General features: G+C 33.6%; 2 protein-coding genes across 2 annotated transcripts; both read left to right on the plus strand.

Moving 5' to 3' along the window:
• The first annotated feature begins 4,773 nt into the window (after positions 1-4,773).
• LOC124534328 (tyramine beta-hydroxylase) lies at positions 4,774-10,086 on the plus strand. The gene is made up of 11 exons (XM_047110099.1): positions 4,774-4,926; positions 5,060-5,283; positions 5,402-5,542; positions 5,761-6,024; positions 6,619-6,768; positions 6,864-6,996; positions 7,436-7,602; positions 8,183-8,365; positions 8,857-9,044; positions 9,370-9,526; positions 9,876-10,086. The coding sequence occupies exons 1-11, from the start codon at positions 4,848-4,850 to the stop codon at positions 9,963-9,965; spliced, it is 1,776 nt and encodes a 591-aa protein (XP_046966055.1). The 5' UTR covers positions 4,774-4,847; the 3' UTR covers positions 9,966-10,086.
• A 3,101-nt stretch (positions 10,087-13,187) lies between these two features.
• LOC124534411 (cold shock domain-containing protein CG9705) lies at positions 13,188-14,737 on the plus strand. The gene is made up of 3 exons (XM_047110276.1): positions 13,188-13,472; positions 13,552-13,674; positions 13,927-14,737. Exons 1-3 carry the CDS (start codon positions 13,366-13,368, stop codon positions 14,078-14,080), a joined length of 384 nt encoding a protein of 127 aa, XP_046966232.1. The 5' UTR covers positions 13,188-13,365; the 3' UTR covers positions 14,081-14,737.
• Positions 14,738-15,171: the final 434 nt, after the last annotated feature.

The raw sequence follows: 15,171 nt of genomic DNA on the forward strand, positions 1-15,171 counted from the left end.
GCAATTTCGGCCCTACCATAAGATTATCATTTAAAGAAACTCCGTTACTGTTTTTCTGAGATGCATTAAAAACTACTCGAACTTTTGTAGTAGTTTTATCGTCGCGTACAACCGCGTGATGAGGTTAGTAAAAAGCTTTATCTTTCTTCATATCATCTTTTGCTATTGGTCTCATGTGTCCTAATGATAAATATTCTTGTATAACCTCTACGTACTTTTCTTTTAGTACTTTATTATTTCCTAATCTTTTTTCTAATGACTTAAATCTTTTTTCAGCTATATCTCGCGAATTTCCAGACATGCATAGTGTATTCTCTTCACGAAAAGGTAACCTAACAATATATCTCCCACTTTCATCTCTTCTAGTAGTTAGACTATAGAACTCTTCACATGCTTTCTCTTCCGGTGTAAGTATTTGCTTTGTACTAGTTTGTTCTTCTAATTCCCAAAATCTTTTTAAAATATCATCTTCTTTATCTACCTGAGCATGTAATACATTGATAATCTTTGACCTCTTTTTATCTTCGTTATCCACAACACCCGAGATGACCCATCCTAAGGTAGTATTTTGGGCGATTAAATTGCAGGCAGGATTTTTTATTATCCCCTCAGTAATGATGTGGCTGTAAACGTCAGCACCTAATAAAATATCAATTTTATTGGAGGTGTGGAATCCTGGATCTGCAAGACACAGGTTTGTGACATTTAACCAATTTAAGTTAGTGTTGACGCTACGTTCAGGTAAGTAGGATGTTATTTTGTTTAACACGTATGCCTTCACCGTAAACACGAAGTCAAAATTCACTCTTGATCTTATATTTAAATGTACCATAGACCTAGCAATGGTTGAACTATTTTCACCAAGTCCTGATATAACTCCTTGTATAGGTGTCTTTTTTAGACTAAGAAATTGAACTGCTGCTTCGGTTATAAAACAAGCTTGGGAGCCCTGATCAAGTAAGGCACGGACGGGATGATATTCGCCATTCTTCGACTCGACTTTGATTAGCGCTGTGGCTAATAAAACCTGTCTTGGCTTTGACACCCTTCCTGTCGACAAGCACGAAACTATCGGAGGAGAACTAGTTGAGGAATTAACATTTTCTATCGTAGGCTTCACTGCTGTGGTTTGCTCTGATTGAGGATTAAAATGAAGAAGCGAGTGATGGCGCTTCTGACAAACTCTACAAGTGGTAACCTTTTTGCAATCATATACGGTGTGATTACTACCTAAACAGTTAAAGCAGATTCGGTTCTTCATCACAAACTCTCGTCTACTTTCAACAGGCTGTTTAGTAAACTTCTTGCAAAAACAAAGTTTGTGCGGTTCTGAGCAGTATTCACAGCGCATACTTGATGAGTTAGTGGCTAACATTACCTTTGCACCATGAGAATTGTTATAGTAATTTTTATTTACCTGCTGAGCCATCGATACCTTTGGTTCTAAAAATTCTAAAGCACGGAAACGATTTTCAATAAACAGTTTGAATTGTTCAAAGGTTGGCAAATCGTTATTGGAATCGCTGGCGCAAACATTTAACTCCCATTGTTTACGAGTTTCACTATCTAGTTTTAGAGTAACAATGTGTATGATAATAATATCCCATGTATTTACGTTAATATTTAAGTTTCTAAGTGCATGTAAACAATCACATGTGGTATCTAACAAGTCTTTCAACAATGAAGCTGACTCGACATTAATTCGTTTTTGACCAAACAATCTTTTTAAAATACAATTAGTCAGATATTTCTTGTTATTATATCGTTTTTCTAATTGAGCCCAGCACTCACTATAGTTAGCGGAAGTTATTGGAGTGTGGCGAATGAGCTGTTCAGCTTCACCAGAAAGGTGACTTTTCAAATAATGCATTTTTTGTACATTATCTAATGAATCATTTTTGTCCACTAAAGATGTAAAAAGATCGTGAAATGTTGTCCATTCCCCATATTTACCAGAAAATATAGGGATGGCGATCTTTGGTAGTTTAACAAAAGGAGTAACTGGCTTCGACATACCTGAAGTGTTTTCATTTTGTACTGATCCCTTTGTCGAACAGATTTTGTTAAGCGTTGTTTTCATAAGACTTTTATAAACTATATAAGTATTCTCAACATCATCATATATATCACCTACCATTTGTTCTATGTCCTCCAATTTAAATCTTTTATATAATTTAGTATTATTCTCTTTAAATATAGACCAATCCATTTCTAACAATTCTTGCTTGGTTTCAATATATTCTACTGTTAGTCTATCTTTACTACATTTTTTAAAGTTAATTAGATCTTTCTTTATTACATTTTGCGAATCTTTTAAAATATTTATTAAACCTTCCATTTTTAAAATATCCAAATTATGAATTAAGATAATTTAAAAGTATGAATTTTTTTTTTTTCAAATCAAATCTCTAAAATTTTAAAAGTGTTTTGAATTTTTTTTTTTTTTTTTCGAAATCGGGCATAGGTTCCCCGTTCCTTCGTTTTTTTTATAAATTATTCTAAGTCCTTAACTAACATGCTTAAAATTATAAAGTAAATCTAAATTAATCAATAAATTTTTTAAGTTTAAAATTCTTCGTAAATTTTCAAAGTTCAAAATTTCTTCAAATTGAAATATTATTAGAAATTCAAAGTTCAAATGAAAGCTAACTTTTTCACTTTTGATTATTCACCAATAAATATTGAAAATAATGTACTCACAGGATTGCACTTCACACAAACACAATTTGTTGACCTGGTGTAAGTGGCGCCCTCTGTAGGTGGCGACACTTTGAACTAATCCGCTGCAGTTGCTCCGTCCGCCCACCAATGCACGGCTGGGGTCCCCGCTGCTGCAGCCTCTGATGCGTGTTTCCTTATAGCAGCAATCCACTGCGGAGACACGGGAGAAGCGGCTTCACCGCTCACAAAAAACACTATCCGGCTCGACTGGACCAATGTTAGGGTTGTTACCCGGTAGTATTGGTACTGTGAGACTTCAAAATAAAACCACCGAGTATGTACTGCTGGTCAGATAGTGTAATTGCTCTCACTTTATGAAATTACAAAAATTGTATTGTACTTTAGAAAAAAACATTTCTATAGCGCGATGTAAAATACATGTAACGCCATCTATTGACCAAATCATAAACTAAATGATTATTTGGCATAATGTCATTTGATCTTGAACACATAGACAATGGCGTTGTAAGAAACATTAACCAATCCTTACATCGCATATGCGCCATCAACCTTGGGAACTAAGATGTTATGTCGCTTGTGCCTGTAGTTACACTGACTCACTCGCTCTTCAAACCAGAAAACAAAAATACAAAGTACTGTTGTGTGGTGGTACAATATTTTATGAGTAGGTGGTACCTATCCAGGCGGGCTTGCACATTTTTTTCCTATATTTACCTGAATTACTGTAATGCCTATTTTGACGATAGGTCTACATTTATGTGGTTGTAAAATATATAGGTTATAAAACATTTAAGTTGAAGCAAACAAGTTTTATTAACAATCTGGCCCCGTGCTTTTACTATCATTTTTGTGATAGTATAACATTGGATAATAATTAATTCTAAAATCACGAAAGTATAACAATAAGTTCTAAATATTTTCTACTCATAGCTTATCTTCAATCGTAAAAAGATTAACCTTAAATTTACATATTACATGCGATTTGCTAATAGCTGTACTGTAATATGCACTACAAACAATTCGTAAATTAATCTTTTCTACATAATATAAAACAAAGTCGCTGGCAGCTGTCTGTCTGTCTCCTCTCTCAACCTTCTTAAAAACCCCTTTTTTCAAAGGGGAGGTTTTTAAGAAGGTCGTCTTGAATCACACACAATATGCGATTTTCAGTAATAAGTACAATATTAATTCCTATTTAATTAAGTATCTTAAATTGAACTGTACATTTTTGTCATTGTACATAATAGATCAACGTAGCCTTTACAGCATGTAACTTAAATGCATATTTTCGAAGATTTTAGAGATTTAAAATGCTGGGACATAACAGTATGTTTTTTTCTAATGACTGACAGTGACTTTGTATACCTAAAAAAATATGTTTTGTAAAATTTTTATGACCTTTTTTAACTGAATTAAACAGGCAATCAAAACAGATGCTTCCTTTACTTTTTACTCATTACTTTAAATCAAATAATTTTTCAATACATAACAGAAATTAGATATGCGATTACGGCGGGATTCATTAATGCTAAACGATTAACGGAATGCGCCCCGAGCTGAGGGCGACGAAGTAATCCAACGGGAATTTAATAAAGGAACCATCTCGAATTCCTTGCCTTGCACTGAACTCCGACACCGCATCGAAAATATTTCCACGTATTAACTGACATTCGTTATTAAAAGTTTGAAAATAGAATAAGTACAGTCAAAAGCAAATCTAACGTAAAAATTCTAATAAGTAAAATAATACTACGAATTTGAGCTTGATTTAATTACTTGATTTCTTATCTGTTTTTTTTTTTATAAAATTAAACTACAATGACAAACACTACCGTATTATTTAGAGAAATAAATGGTTTGAAAAATGTTAAGTAGTGATATATTTTTTAATACTAATCAACCAAAAACTGTAAATCTAATTGAAATAACTTAAGAAAAAAAATCTATGGAATAAAACTTATAATTTTTCTTTCCAACTGTACCTTGCGTTTCTATAGTCGAGTGTGTAAGGCAGTACATAAGCCTTACTGAAGACCTTTTACCGCCTGAATAGAAGAAGCTTTCATTAGGCCTTCGGCTGTCGAGGAAGGAATAGGCTTGACGCGGCACTTGGTCTTTCGTTTAAAACTTCTATTCGAGCTTAAACTGATGTGGCAATAAGAAATATGAAAGGAAAATGTTTCGTAGCCATATTTTTTACTTTAATTTATTATCATTATTCGTTTTCAATACACGAGGAACACGGTAAGAGTTTTCGTAATAATATTAGTGTTTCGTTTTAGAAGTTTTTTTTTAATAACTATTTTGTTAAACCTGCTTGGTAGTTTTGCTTTCTTGTAGAATTCCAATTTTAATATATGTGTTTACGTTTACACAGACGAAATAATTGCTGAAAGTGAATCGGTGTTGGATCCTAAAGGCGAACTTACACTGAAATGGCGAGTCAATTACAACGTTCGAAAAATTCGATTCTCTTTAAATTTTAACGAAAAAGCACCATCTATAAATTGGTTTGCTCTGGGTTTTTCTGATAGAGGGGATTTGGAAAATTCCGACGTGTGTCTGGTTTGGACCAACTATATTGGTCGAGATTACTTCGAGGTAAACCTACAATGTAATAATATTAAAATTAACTTCTTAGTAATAATGTAAAAAATGGATTAACATAATTAAAAAAAGTTCAAAGAGAAAAATGTTAATGTACCTGGTCTATTTTTAGGATATGCATGCAGATGAAAATGGAAAATTGATACGGGATACTCATCAAAACTGCGAAGACTTCCACGTCGATAGGGAAACGAGAAGTGTTACTTTTGAGCGTTATTTTGATACTTGCGACAAAGATGATTACGTCATAGAGGTATCTATTGCTTTTTTAAATTCGCTTACTGTCATAATTATTATTGTTTTGCATCCTATTAATCTTTAATACTCGTGCTTCTCTTAGTAATATTATTTTTAAAAACTTCCAATCGAACAAATTCAAAAATCTTGGCGGATTGTATGAGACGTGGATATGGGATGTGGTTCTTAGGTACAGCTTCCGAAGAACGATTGTATGATAATGGCTTTTTTCAGGATGGTACTGTTCACGTGATCTGGGCACGCGGAATAGACAAACTCTTTTCATCTAAGGGCCTTTGCATATCCTGCACCTCTAACCACGATCATGGTTTCATACGCGTTCGTTTGCTCACGCCACCTGCCGCACCGCAACCATCCGCACACGAGCTGCGGATCACAAACAAGCAATTAAAGGTTCCAGGAAGTGACACGACGTATTGGTGCAAGGTTTTCAAGCTACCGGCTTTTGTTACAGAAAGTGTTCATCACATTGTAAAGGTATTTATTTTTCGATTAATGATTCCTTAAATGAATCGTAGGTTCAAGACCCAGAAGAAGAGTTCTGTTAGGTATTCAAGACCACACAGCAAGGAATATTTCGTATTTTGAAATTTAATATTTGCTAAAAGTTATAAAATTGCAATAATTCCTTGCAAATTACCCATTGATGTGCGAAAAGTGCCTTTCCTTTCAAAAAGAAGGTTCACATCTTATTTCAAAACGTTTCAACCTCTAGTAGGGATTAGTGCATATATTTGTGAGATGCGGCAGATATAATGGTACACCTATAGTATATTTGCAGTATGGTCATTTAGCTTCTTTCGAATAAATATATACGTAAAGATTGCATTCATCTTGTCACAAAAGTTAAGTCACAGTCGACAAAACTTTACAGTTAATTACAACAATTCTTATCATTGGTCTTGGCCCGTATTTTACTTACAACTAAATGGGATTAAAGATGTTTACCGGGATAAACCCGCGACCATTAATTAAGATTGACTTGTTACAACCAGTAGGCCATTTCGACTTTGTTATTTAAAACTTAAGGCATATAATTGTAATGTATCGTAACTTTTTTAATAATTTAAGTTTGAATCAACAATAACACGAGGTAACGAAGGGTTGGTACATCATATGGAAGTCTTTTATTGCGACGACGATCCAAATAAAGAAATGCCATTGTTTGAAGGAAATTGTTTTTCGCCAAAACGACCAGAATCTACCAAAGTCTGTTCAAAGGTAATGAATTATACAAAAGTGATTGAGTGATATTCAAATATAAATTGAGTAGGATGAATGAAGTGGTATTATTTTATCAATTTTGTAAATTTTAGGTCAAAGCCGCGTGGGCAATGGGTGCACCGCCATTTATTTACCCACAAGAAGCTGGGTTACCACTTGGAGGACCAAAAGCTAACAAATATGTTATGCTTGAGGTTCACTACAATAACCCTGATCTTCGAAATGGTAGGTTTTAGCTTCAAATATGTTTTAAAGTCTTATAATAAAATCTCTGATGTATTCTACTAAAAATATATATATTTTATACTCATAGCACAGTAAGGACAGGTTACTTAATATGTTACGATTTCTTAAAACCTTTGTTACTCAATCTATAATAACTCGAAATTGGAAAGTGGCATAATGCCAGTTATGTATATCTGTTATATATTTTACAAAAGTGTCAAAATTGCCCTGGCTTATATTTAAAACGCATCATTGTACGAAGTAAAGCCAGTAGCTACAGTGGAGCAATAAAAAATGTAGACCATGTCTGTGTCATAGATTATTTATGTCCTGGGATTGTTCCCAGGAATAAGAAATATATTTTTATTTATATTTATTATAGTAGACAGTTAAGTTTAAAATACATACAAATATAAGTACGCTCTTCTTCTTGTAACAGATTGGGTGGACAGTTCGGGCATTATTCTCCATATAACTGATAATAGACGTAAATACGACGCCGCGATCATGGAACTGGGGTTGGAGTACACTGATAAAATGGCGATTCCGGGAGGGCAGGAAGCCTTCTCGTTGACTGGATATTGTATACCGCAGTGCACGGCTGTGGTAAAACTAAAAAATATATCTTTATTTAACATTTCTTGATATTTACAGGGTTAATCATTTTAGACAAAGAATACACAGGTCCCCTTTATTTAACATACTAAAATATATTCTTTCTATCAACTCGTAACCATCACCAAATAGAAGTGTTTGACATAATAATATGTTTAACTTTGAAATCCAAAGTTTTTAGACGTTTTAGTCTTTTTTTATTTCATAATGTAGGTAGTCAGACTCTCACTCTACTGTCTTTGGCTAGGATTGACAAATGGCCCATCCAATGTTAAGTCGTCCCCAACTCCCCACTGCCCGTAAGTATTGGCACGGTAAGAAATATAATTTATTTCTTACAACGCTAATCAACAACCGTGGCAGCTAAGATTTTATTGAGCCCCTTTCCTGTATAGCTACACTACTAATATCTGATGAATGGGCGGTACTAAACCACGGCTTAAACAAATCCTTATCCACTTGGTGATACTATTATGATATAGGCATAGCCATATTCTGGTCTGTAGAAGTACTGTGACGTCTTCTTCGTGTCAACTCCTGCGTCTGGCTTCAGTAAATATTTTGTGCACAGGGTCTTCCGGCAGCGGGAATCGTAGTGTTCGGTAGTCAGCTGCACACGCACCTGACGGGCGCGGCGGTGCGGACGCGACACGCGCGGGGACTTCGCGAGCTGCCCGTGCTCAACGAGGACCTGCACTACTCCACGCACTTCCAGGAGATACGCATATTACATCGGCCTGTACGAATTCTGCCGGTACGTATAATTTCGATAATATTGTGTTGATTTTTGTATTCAGTGCTTTAAATAAGATATGTTTCTATTGTGTGTCTTGTAACAACAACAGCCTGTAAATTTCCACTGCTGGGCTAAAGGCCTCCTCTCCCTTAGAGGAGAAGGTTTGGAACATATTCCACCACGCTGTTCCAATGCGGGTTGGTGGAATACACATGTGGCAGAATTTCTTTGAAATTTGTCACATGCAGGTTTCCTCACGATGTTTTCCTTCACCGCCGAGTACGAGATGAATTATAAAGACAAATTAAGCAAATGAATCAGCGGTGCTTGCCTGGGTTTGAACCCGCAATCATCGGTTACGATGCACGCGTTCTAAGTGTCTTGTAAATGTTGTAAATATCTTGTAAATCATTTATAATTAGGGCTAATGAATTTTGGATACGTAGGTATATATGCTAAGTATAACCAATATATACTCTCAGAAACTATCGATCTTTTTGTATCTTCAGGGAGATTACTTAGAGACTACTTGCGTATACAACACGAAGGACAAAGAGGAGGCTACGATTGGTGGTCACGCGATCACGGATGAAATGTGCGTCAACTATATGCACTACTATCCGGCAACCGAGCTCGAGGTCTGCAAGAGCGCTGTTTCTAATAAAGCGTTGGAGGATTATTTCAAATTTGAAAAACGGTACGTTCAATTGTTAAAAACAAAAAAAATTGTTATAGTTATGATTACTAGGTAGGCGAACTGGCAAATAGTCGTTATTCCCCCTGTGCCTGGCAGCTGGTGTTAGAATATCTGATGAGCCAGGTACCCAGACGGGCTTACCCAAATTACCCAAATAGAGTTAATGATAAAGTATTTAACCCAAAGATGAAATGGGATCAATACCAACATTTATAAATATAAATTATAAAGGTTCTTAATTTTATTTTATCAACAAGATTGTTCCTAATTATATGTAATTTTTTATTCAAGTTTCAGTGCTTAAATTTTATTTAATATGATTCAGATGGGATAACATGTCCATATCATTTGAGGCTGCACCCCGTGCTAACTACCTCTCCATTAAGCCGTGGACTCCTCTGCGAGCTAAGGCGTTACACATGTTGTATACTGAGTCACCGATATCGATGCAGTGCAATAAGTCCGATGGGAATCGATTCCAGGTTGATTTTTTATCATCTACTCTATAGATACTAAATAACTAATCAAATATAATGAGATTGAGTCATAGACAATTCTACAATTTTTGCTAATTGTTATATTCCTAACTCGTTAGTCACAGTATAAAACTAAAATATAAGATTTTGTAAAATTTTATTTCGGGCCAATTTGACAAATTTTTCAATCTTTTTTATCCTAAACTACTTCAAACAGTCCCAGACAGAGTTTCAAGGAAACTTATTTGTCAAACTAAAGTATAATGTAAAGTATATAAGAACATTAAGAACTTAAACAATAATAATAGTAATGTTGCCATTTTAAACATTTTTAAAAATATGTTTGTATTTTCAGGGAGATTGGGAAGGTATAGAAATACCTAAAATTAAGGTGCCATTACGCGAGGCACCCAGATTTTGTCCGAAAATGCACAGTAACCCTTAAATAATATACTGAAATTTAAAAATATGGTACAACATGAATAAAGTAGTTTAACAGTCTTTAATGTAAACGTATTTAACTACATGTAATGTAGTCATGATATTGTTTAATCTTTATAAATAAAAGCTAGCAATAATATGTAAATATGCTTACCGAATTGTTATTTATTAATAAAATAAAAGCATGTGATAGTTTAAGTGGTTTTTTTTACTTATAAATGAAAACATTTTCCCCATAGCATTAAAACTATTTTTTGTTTTGGTCTACTAAATATTTATAGTTATATAGACAATGAAAGGGCTGACTGGCCATACTAACGCTAGGTACTAATATTCAAGAATATTGATTCTCAATCCGGCATCTCAGTGCTCCGTTTTAAATGACATATGAAAATTAAGTGCCATATAAAAGCTAAATTAAACGTTTTCGTTTTAATAAATACCTATAAGAGGAGATTGCGATTCTTATACATTCACAGTATTCATTAATTCCTGCCTGTCCAACATTGCATTTTTGTTTAATTTTCAATTCAACATATAATGTATCTTTTAAATCAGTTTACGGCAATCAAACTGCAAACCAGAAGACTAATTTATAGCAACTGTGATTTGTCGATATGTAAAAAAATACACAAAGTCAATCTATGAAACCCCACCAATATTTTTAAGAAAAAATTCTTTTGCTATCCTCTTACTTTTCTTTTTAATAAATCATTGAGTTCAGGTATCATGACTATTGTTTGGAAATGCGTGCTCTCTTTGCCTATTTTCAACATAACGTTCAAAATATAGGCCCATGTATAAATGATGTACGATAACTATGATTTTCTAACTTCTAGACACTGGTGACCTTCTGGACACAGGTTAGTATGGAATTCAAAAATTATTATAATCTTTTTACAATAGTTATAATATTACAATTCTCTATTGAAGTTTGGTACGTCAATCTGGCGACCTCAATACAAAATTTATATTGATTCTCTAGAAAAAGTACAAATGAAATTTCTAAATTGTATTCAACATAAGTTTCATAAATAAAGTTTATTTGAAGATCACCGTATTCTTAGAGATTAAATCTTTCTATTTAAGCTGTTAAATGATGTTATTGATAGAGTTTAATTATTAGGTTGCTGAAATGTTATTGTTCCATTCACAAGTCGAGTAGACCCGATGGCATCCCTCCAATAGTGCGACGGACATGTGCTCCCGAGTTGACATCGGTCTTAGCGCGTCTTTTCTGGCAATCCTACGCATTAGGCGTCGTCCCGAACTCCTGGAAGACTGCTTTTGTGCATCCGATCCCTAAAAAAGGCAACCGCTCAGATCCGTCCAATCTTAGGCCTATAGCCATCACCTCCTTGCTCTCCAAGATAATGGAGTCCCATATTAACTGCCAGTTCCTGCGGTATCTAGAGGAGAACCAGCTGATTAGCGACCACCAGTACGGTTTCCGTCGTCGTCCTTACTCATAGATGGGCTGAAGCAGTTGAGAGCAAGGGTGAGGCATTAGCAGCTAGTTTGGACATAGCGAAGGCCTTCGATCGCGTGTGGCACAAAGCGCTTCTTTCGAAGCTCCCTTCTAAGGGCTTTCCGGGAAATTATGCAATTAGCTTTTTGGCAGATCGGAGCATCAATGTCGTTGTCGACGGTGCATGCTCTGACTTAAAATTCGTCATTGCTGGTTTTCCACAAGGCTGCGTTCTATCACCCACTTTGTTTCTTCTGCATATCAATGGTTTGTTGCAAATCAGGAACATTAATGCTATGCTGCTATGCAGACGATAGTACCGTTGACACCTTATACACCGGCCGCGCCAAGTACCAGCTCCTTCAATTTGACCGTATACAACGTAAAACGGCTCGAATTATCGACGATGACGACGACGAAGGACTTGCCTTTTCCGATCTCCTTGATGCTTTGGCTTTGCGTAGATATGTTGGATTACTCTGCATCTTCTACCGAATTTTTCACGGGGATGTTCCGAGGAATTGTTCGGTTTAATCCCGGCTGCTGAATTTCACCTTCGGATATCTCGTCAAAATTCTAATGTCTATGGGAAAAGTTGAATGAGATGAAAATTTATTATTTTATATATATTATTAGGCATAGGCGATATCCGATTTTTTTAATATCGCTTGTGTAACGGATTTTTGGATTAAATATCGGTGTTGCCATCCCATATCAGCCCTGACTTTGTTCCACTTAACATGGTACGATAATATGTGAAAAATAGATGAAACGGATGTGATATTGAAATCGGTTTAACTGTTAAATTTAAAATTTGAAGTTTTTGATGTACCAAAAAGATATTCATAGATTTTTAGATGCGGTGGAAACGGTTACTCGTCATCATCAAATCGATGACATTTGATGTTCTGACGAGATCCGATTTTGGATTGGTTTCGATATATCGGACGTGCATGTCTATTGTTCATATGAAGTCAGGACAGACAAATAGTCAAATAAACCTTTCAAACAAATTTCTGGTCCATAGGATTAAAGAACTATAAACATTTAAACATTAGGGAAACCTATTGTTCCAACGTACGACGCAGTCCAGCCACAGTCCAGTTTCCATATAGGACAAAGACTTTATTTTATTAAATTACCTCCTTTGGATTTAATATTGTCTTTGGCAGTCGAAGCATTCTTTGTAAACTCTAATGTAAGTTACGTAAGTCGATTGTGGTTCGTTTATTCGGTACTAACGAAAATAGAATTTATTACATTTGGTTCATAAAGTACGTTTTATTCACTTTATTTGTTCTTTAATCACTTGTATATAAATATAACTCATACAGTCCAAGGTACATCATGTCTGTTGTATCGTACACAGTTTTCCTTTTTTTTCTAGTGACTTTAGTATCTAGATTAATAAGTTGACAAATTTTATAATTATTGCATTACACAGTTCATTATTTGCTTTAATACACTCACATATTTGAAAAATCTTAACATTACCATTACTTTGTTTGTGTTGTGTCAAAAATGTTAAGCTTAGATAAAAGTTTCCCCTATATCTATTCCAATCGAAGATGAAATGAATATAAAAAAAGTCTTAAATTTAAAGATTATATTCGATCTTTATTATTTCGATATTAACATTTTAGAAAGTAACAAACTTATGTATTTTTGGAAGGAAAACAAGTAATCATGTTTTGGCGAAGATGTCTGTGCTTAATAGCCTTGGACCTTGACAATCCGCAAGCAGCAAAACAAACAACAAAAGTCACTAAATGTCAAAGAGACGGCATTACTACTGCCCTCTATCCTAATACTTTTAATTTCTGACTTCTGTCTACTTGAGTTGTGTTGATTGTAATTTGGCAGTTCTTGTTCTTCATTAATTTTATAATTAATTTGTAGTTTCCTTCTTATTTTGTTACTTCTGCTTGACTAAAATATGTCGAGTGACAACGGGTTTAACAATGACGATTCTCCTAATAAAACTTTAACACATCTCCAGCTTCCCAGCCCCATAATAACAAGAAGAAACCGAACCGCTTCAACGTGAGCTTATCAATATAATTTCCTTTTATATTTTCCTATGTCTCAATTTTAATACTTTTTTTCAAATATATACTTTAAGGTCCGAAAGAGCACTTCAAAATCCTATCGAATACGGAAAGATAAAATCTTTTTGTCGCGAAAAAGGTCACGGGTTTATAAAACCATTAAAAGGTGGTGAAGATCTATTTCTACATATTTCAGAGTAAGCATTATTATATATACTTATTTTTAATTCTTTATCCATACAAGTTAATCAATGAGTACCAAATTCTACAAATTATATATTATTCTATTTACAGTTTTAGCAAATGTAACTTAAAATACTATGTTTTTTAATAATTCTTATAATGTACTGAACAAATGTTCACATTTTAAAGGAAATTTTAAAAATAATAACTTTATATTGAAATAAAATTGAAAAAAATATTTATTTAAGTATCTTTAATTATTACAGTATTGAAGGAGAGTATGTACCTTTGCCTGGGGATGAAGTATCTTACCGACTATGCCCAATCCCACCAAAGTTTGAAAAGTATCAAGCTGTCCATGTCAAGATTGTGCAACTTGTACGAGAGAGGCATTCAAAGTGGCACGAACCTTCACTGTAATGCAGTTCTAGTGTAATGATACAAAACTCTCACTTAATCTTCAATATCTTTTGCGTCCCTTCTATTCTTGTATTCGTGTTTTTAAGTAAGACACCTAGTCTTCTATCATGTCTCAAATTGCATGAAATATGTCCAATAAAATAACGATCAAATGAAAGTCATTATATAATATAATCAGTATTTCAAAAGTGAGATGTTTTATATGTGGTGCTAAATTTTTGAAGGATTTACCATCTTGTAAGTTTTTGATATACCAATATAAGTTACTTTAATTATTGGTAAAAGCATCTTGCACAAATATTACATTAGAATATTTATGTTCATGAAAGGCCTAACTCTTGCGGGATTATTACTCTTGCAAATAATCTTACTAGGTAGTTTTGTGCACAAATAATTTAACTTAAATATAACTTGTGACTTAATTATCTGTATAAGTTTGATTACAATTTCCTGCTTTTATTATTAGATTTTACATTTAATTTACATTATACATTGATATTGAATTGAAAATTTTAATGATTTATTCATGTTTATTGTTTTAATTGTATGTAATATCTTACACATAAGTGTAGTAGCATAATGCCATGCTTGTTGTGTTAATTTTATGATAGCTATTGTACAACAAATATATTGTATGATAAAAAATGTAAAAACAAATATTGTATTTGTCATTATTAACTATTAGAACTACCCCAATTTCCCAGTAATGATAAACTACTGCTACTAAGTGCCAATAACAAAATATTTAATACAAACAAAAAAATAATAGTCTATTTTGTCTTAAGGAATAAATAAATTGATCAATGCTTATATTTGATTTTTAATTTCAAAATGGTAATTGTGACAAGTGTTACGGTCACTATGATCACTATGATTACTATGATCACAAATTATAAAGATACTCATTAGTATGATTAACGTAATATAGTCAAAAGTAATCATTTATAACTCATTGTTATCGTAAATAAAATTATTATTTCTAACTGAACATGTGGACACTTAAAGAAAATTTCACATATCTCTCAATAATTATTTGCTCATATTGAGCGTTCAGTTTGTATATTTACTATAAATTATCAGGCAATAGTTGG

This window comes from Vanessa cardui, chromosome 12 (genome assembly GCF_905220365.1).
Source record: "Vanessa cardui chromosome 12, ilVanCard2.1, whole genome shotgun sequence".
NCBI lineage: Eukaryota > Metazoa > Arthropoda > Insecta > Lepidoptera > Nymphalidae > Vanessa > Vanessa cardui.

What these genes read in the sequence shown, in the direction of transcription:
- LOC124534411 (XM_047110276.1), top strand. Translation starts at nt 13,366, where the DNA reads ATGTCGAGTGACAACGGGTTTAACAATGACGATTCTCCTAATAAAACT. An exon ending in AGAAACCGAACCGCTTCAAC is followed by an intron (nt 13,473 to 13,551) that starts GTGAGCTTATCA and finishes ATATACTTTAAG; the next exon opens with GTCCGAAAGAGCACTTCAAA. An exon ending in CTATTTCTACATATTTCAGA is followed by an intron (nt 13,675 to 13,926) that starts GTAAGCATTATT and finishes TAATTATTACAG; the next exon opens with TATTGAAGGAGAGTATGTAC.
- LOC124534328 (XM_047110099.1), top strand. Translation starts at nt 4,848, where the DNA reads ATGAAAGGAAAATGTTTCGTAGCCATATTTTTTACTTTAATTTATTAT. An exon ending in TAACCCTGATCTTCGAAATG is followed by an intron (nt 6,997 to 7,435) that starts GTAGGTTTTAGC and finishes TTCTTGTAACAG; the next exon opens with ATTGGGTGGACAGTTCGGGC. An exon ending in TATTTCAAATTTGAAAAACG is followed by an intron (nt 9,045 to 9,369) that starts GTACGTTCAATT and finishes AATATGATTCAG; the next exon opens with ATGGGATAACATGTCCATAT.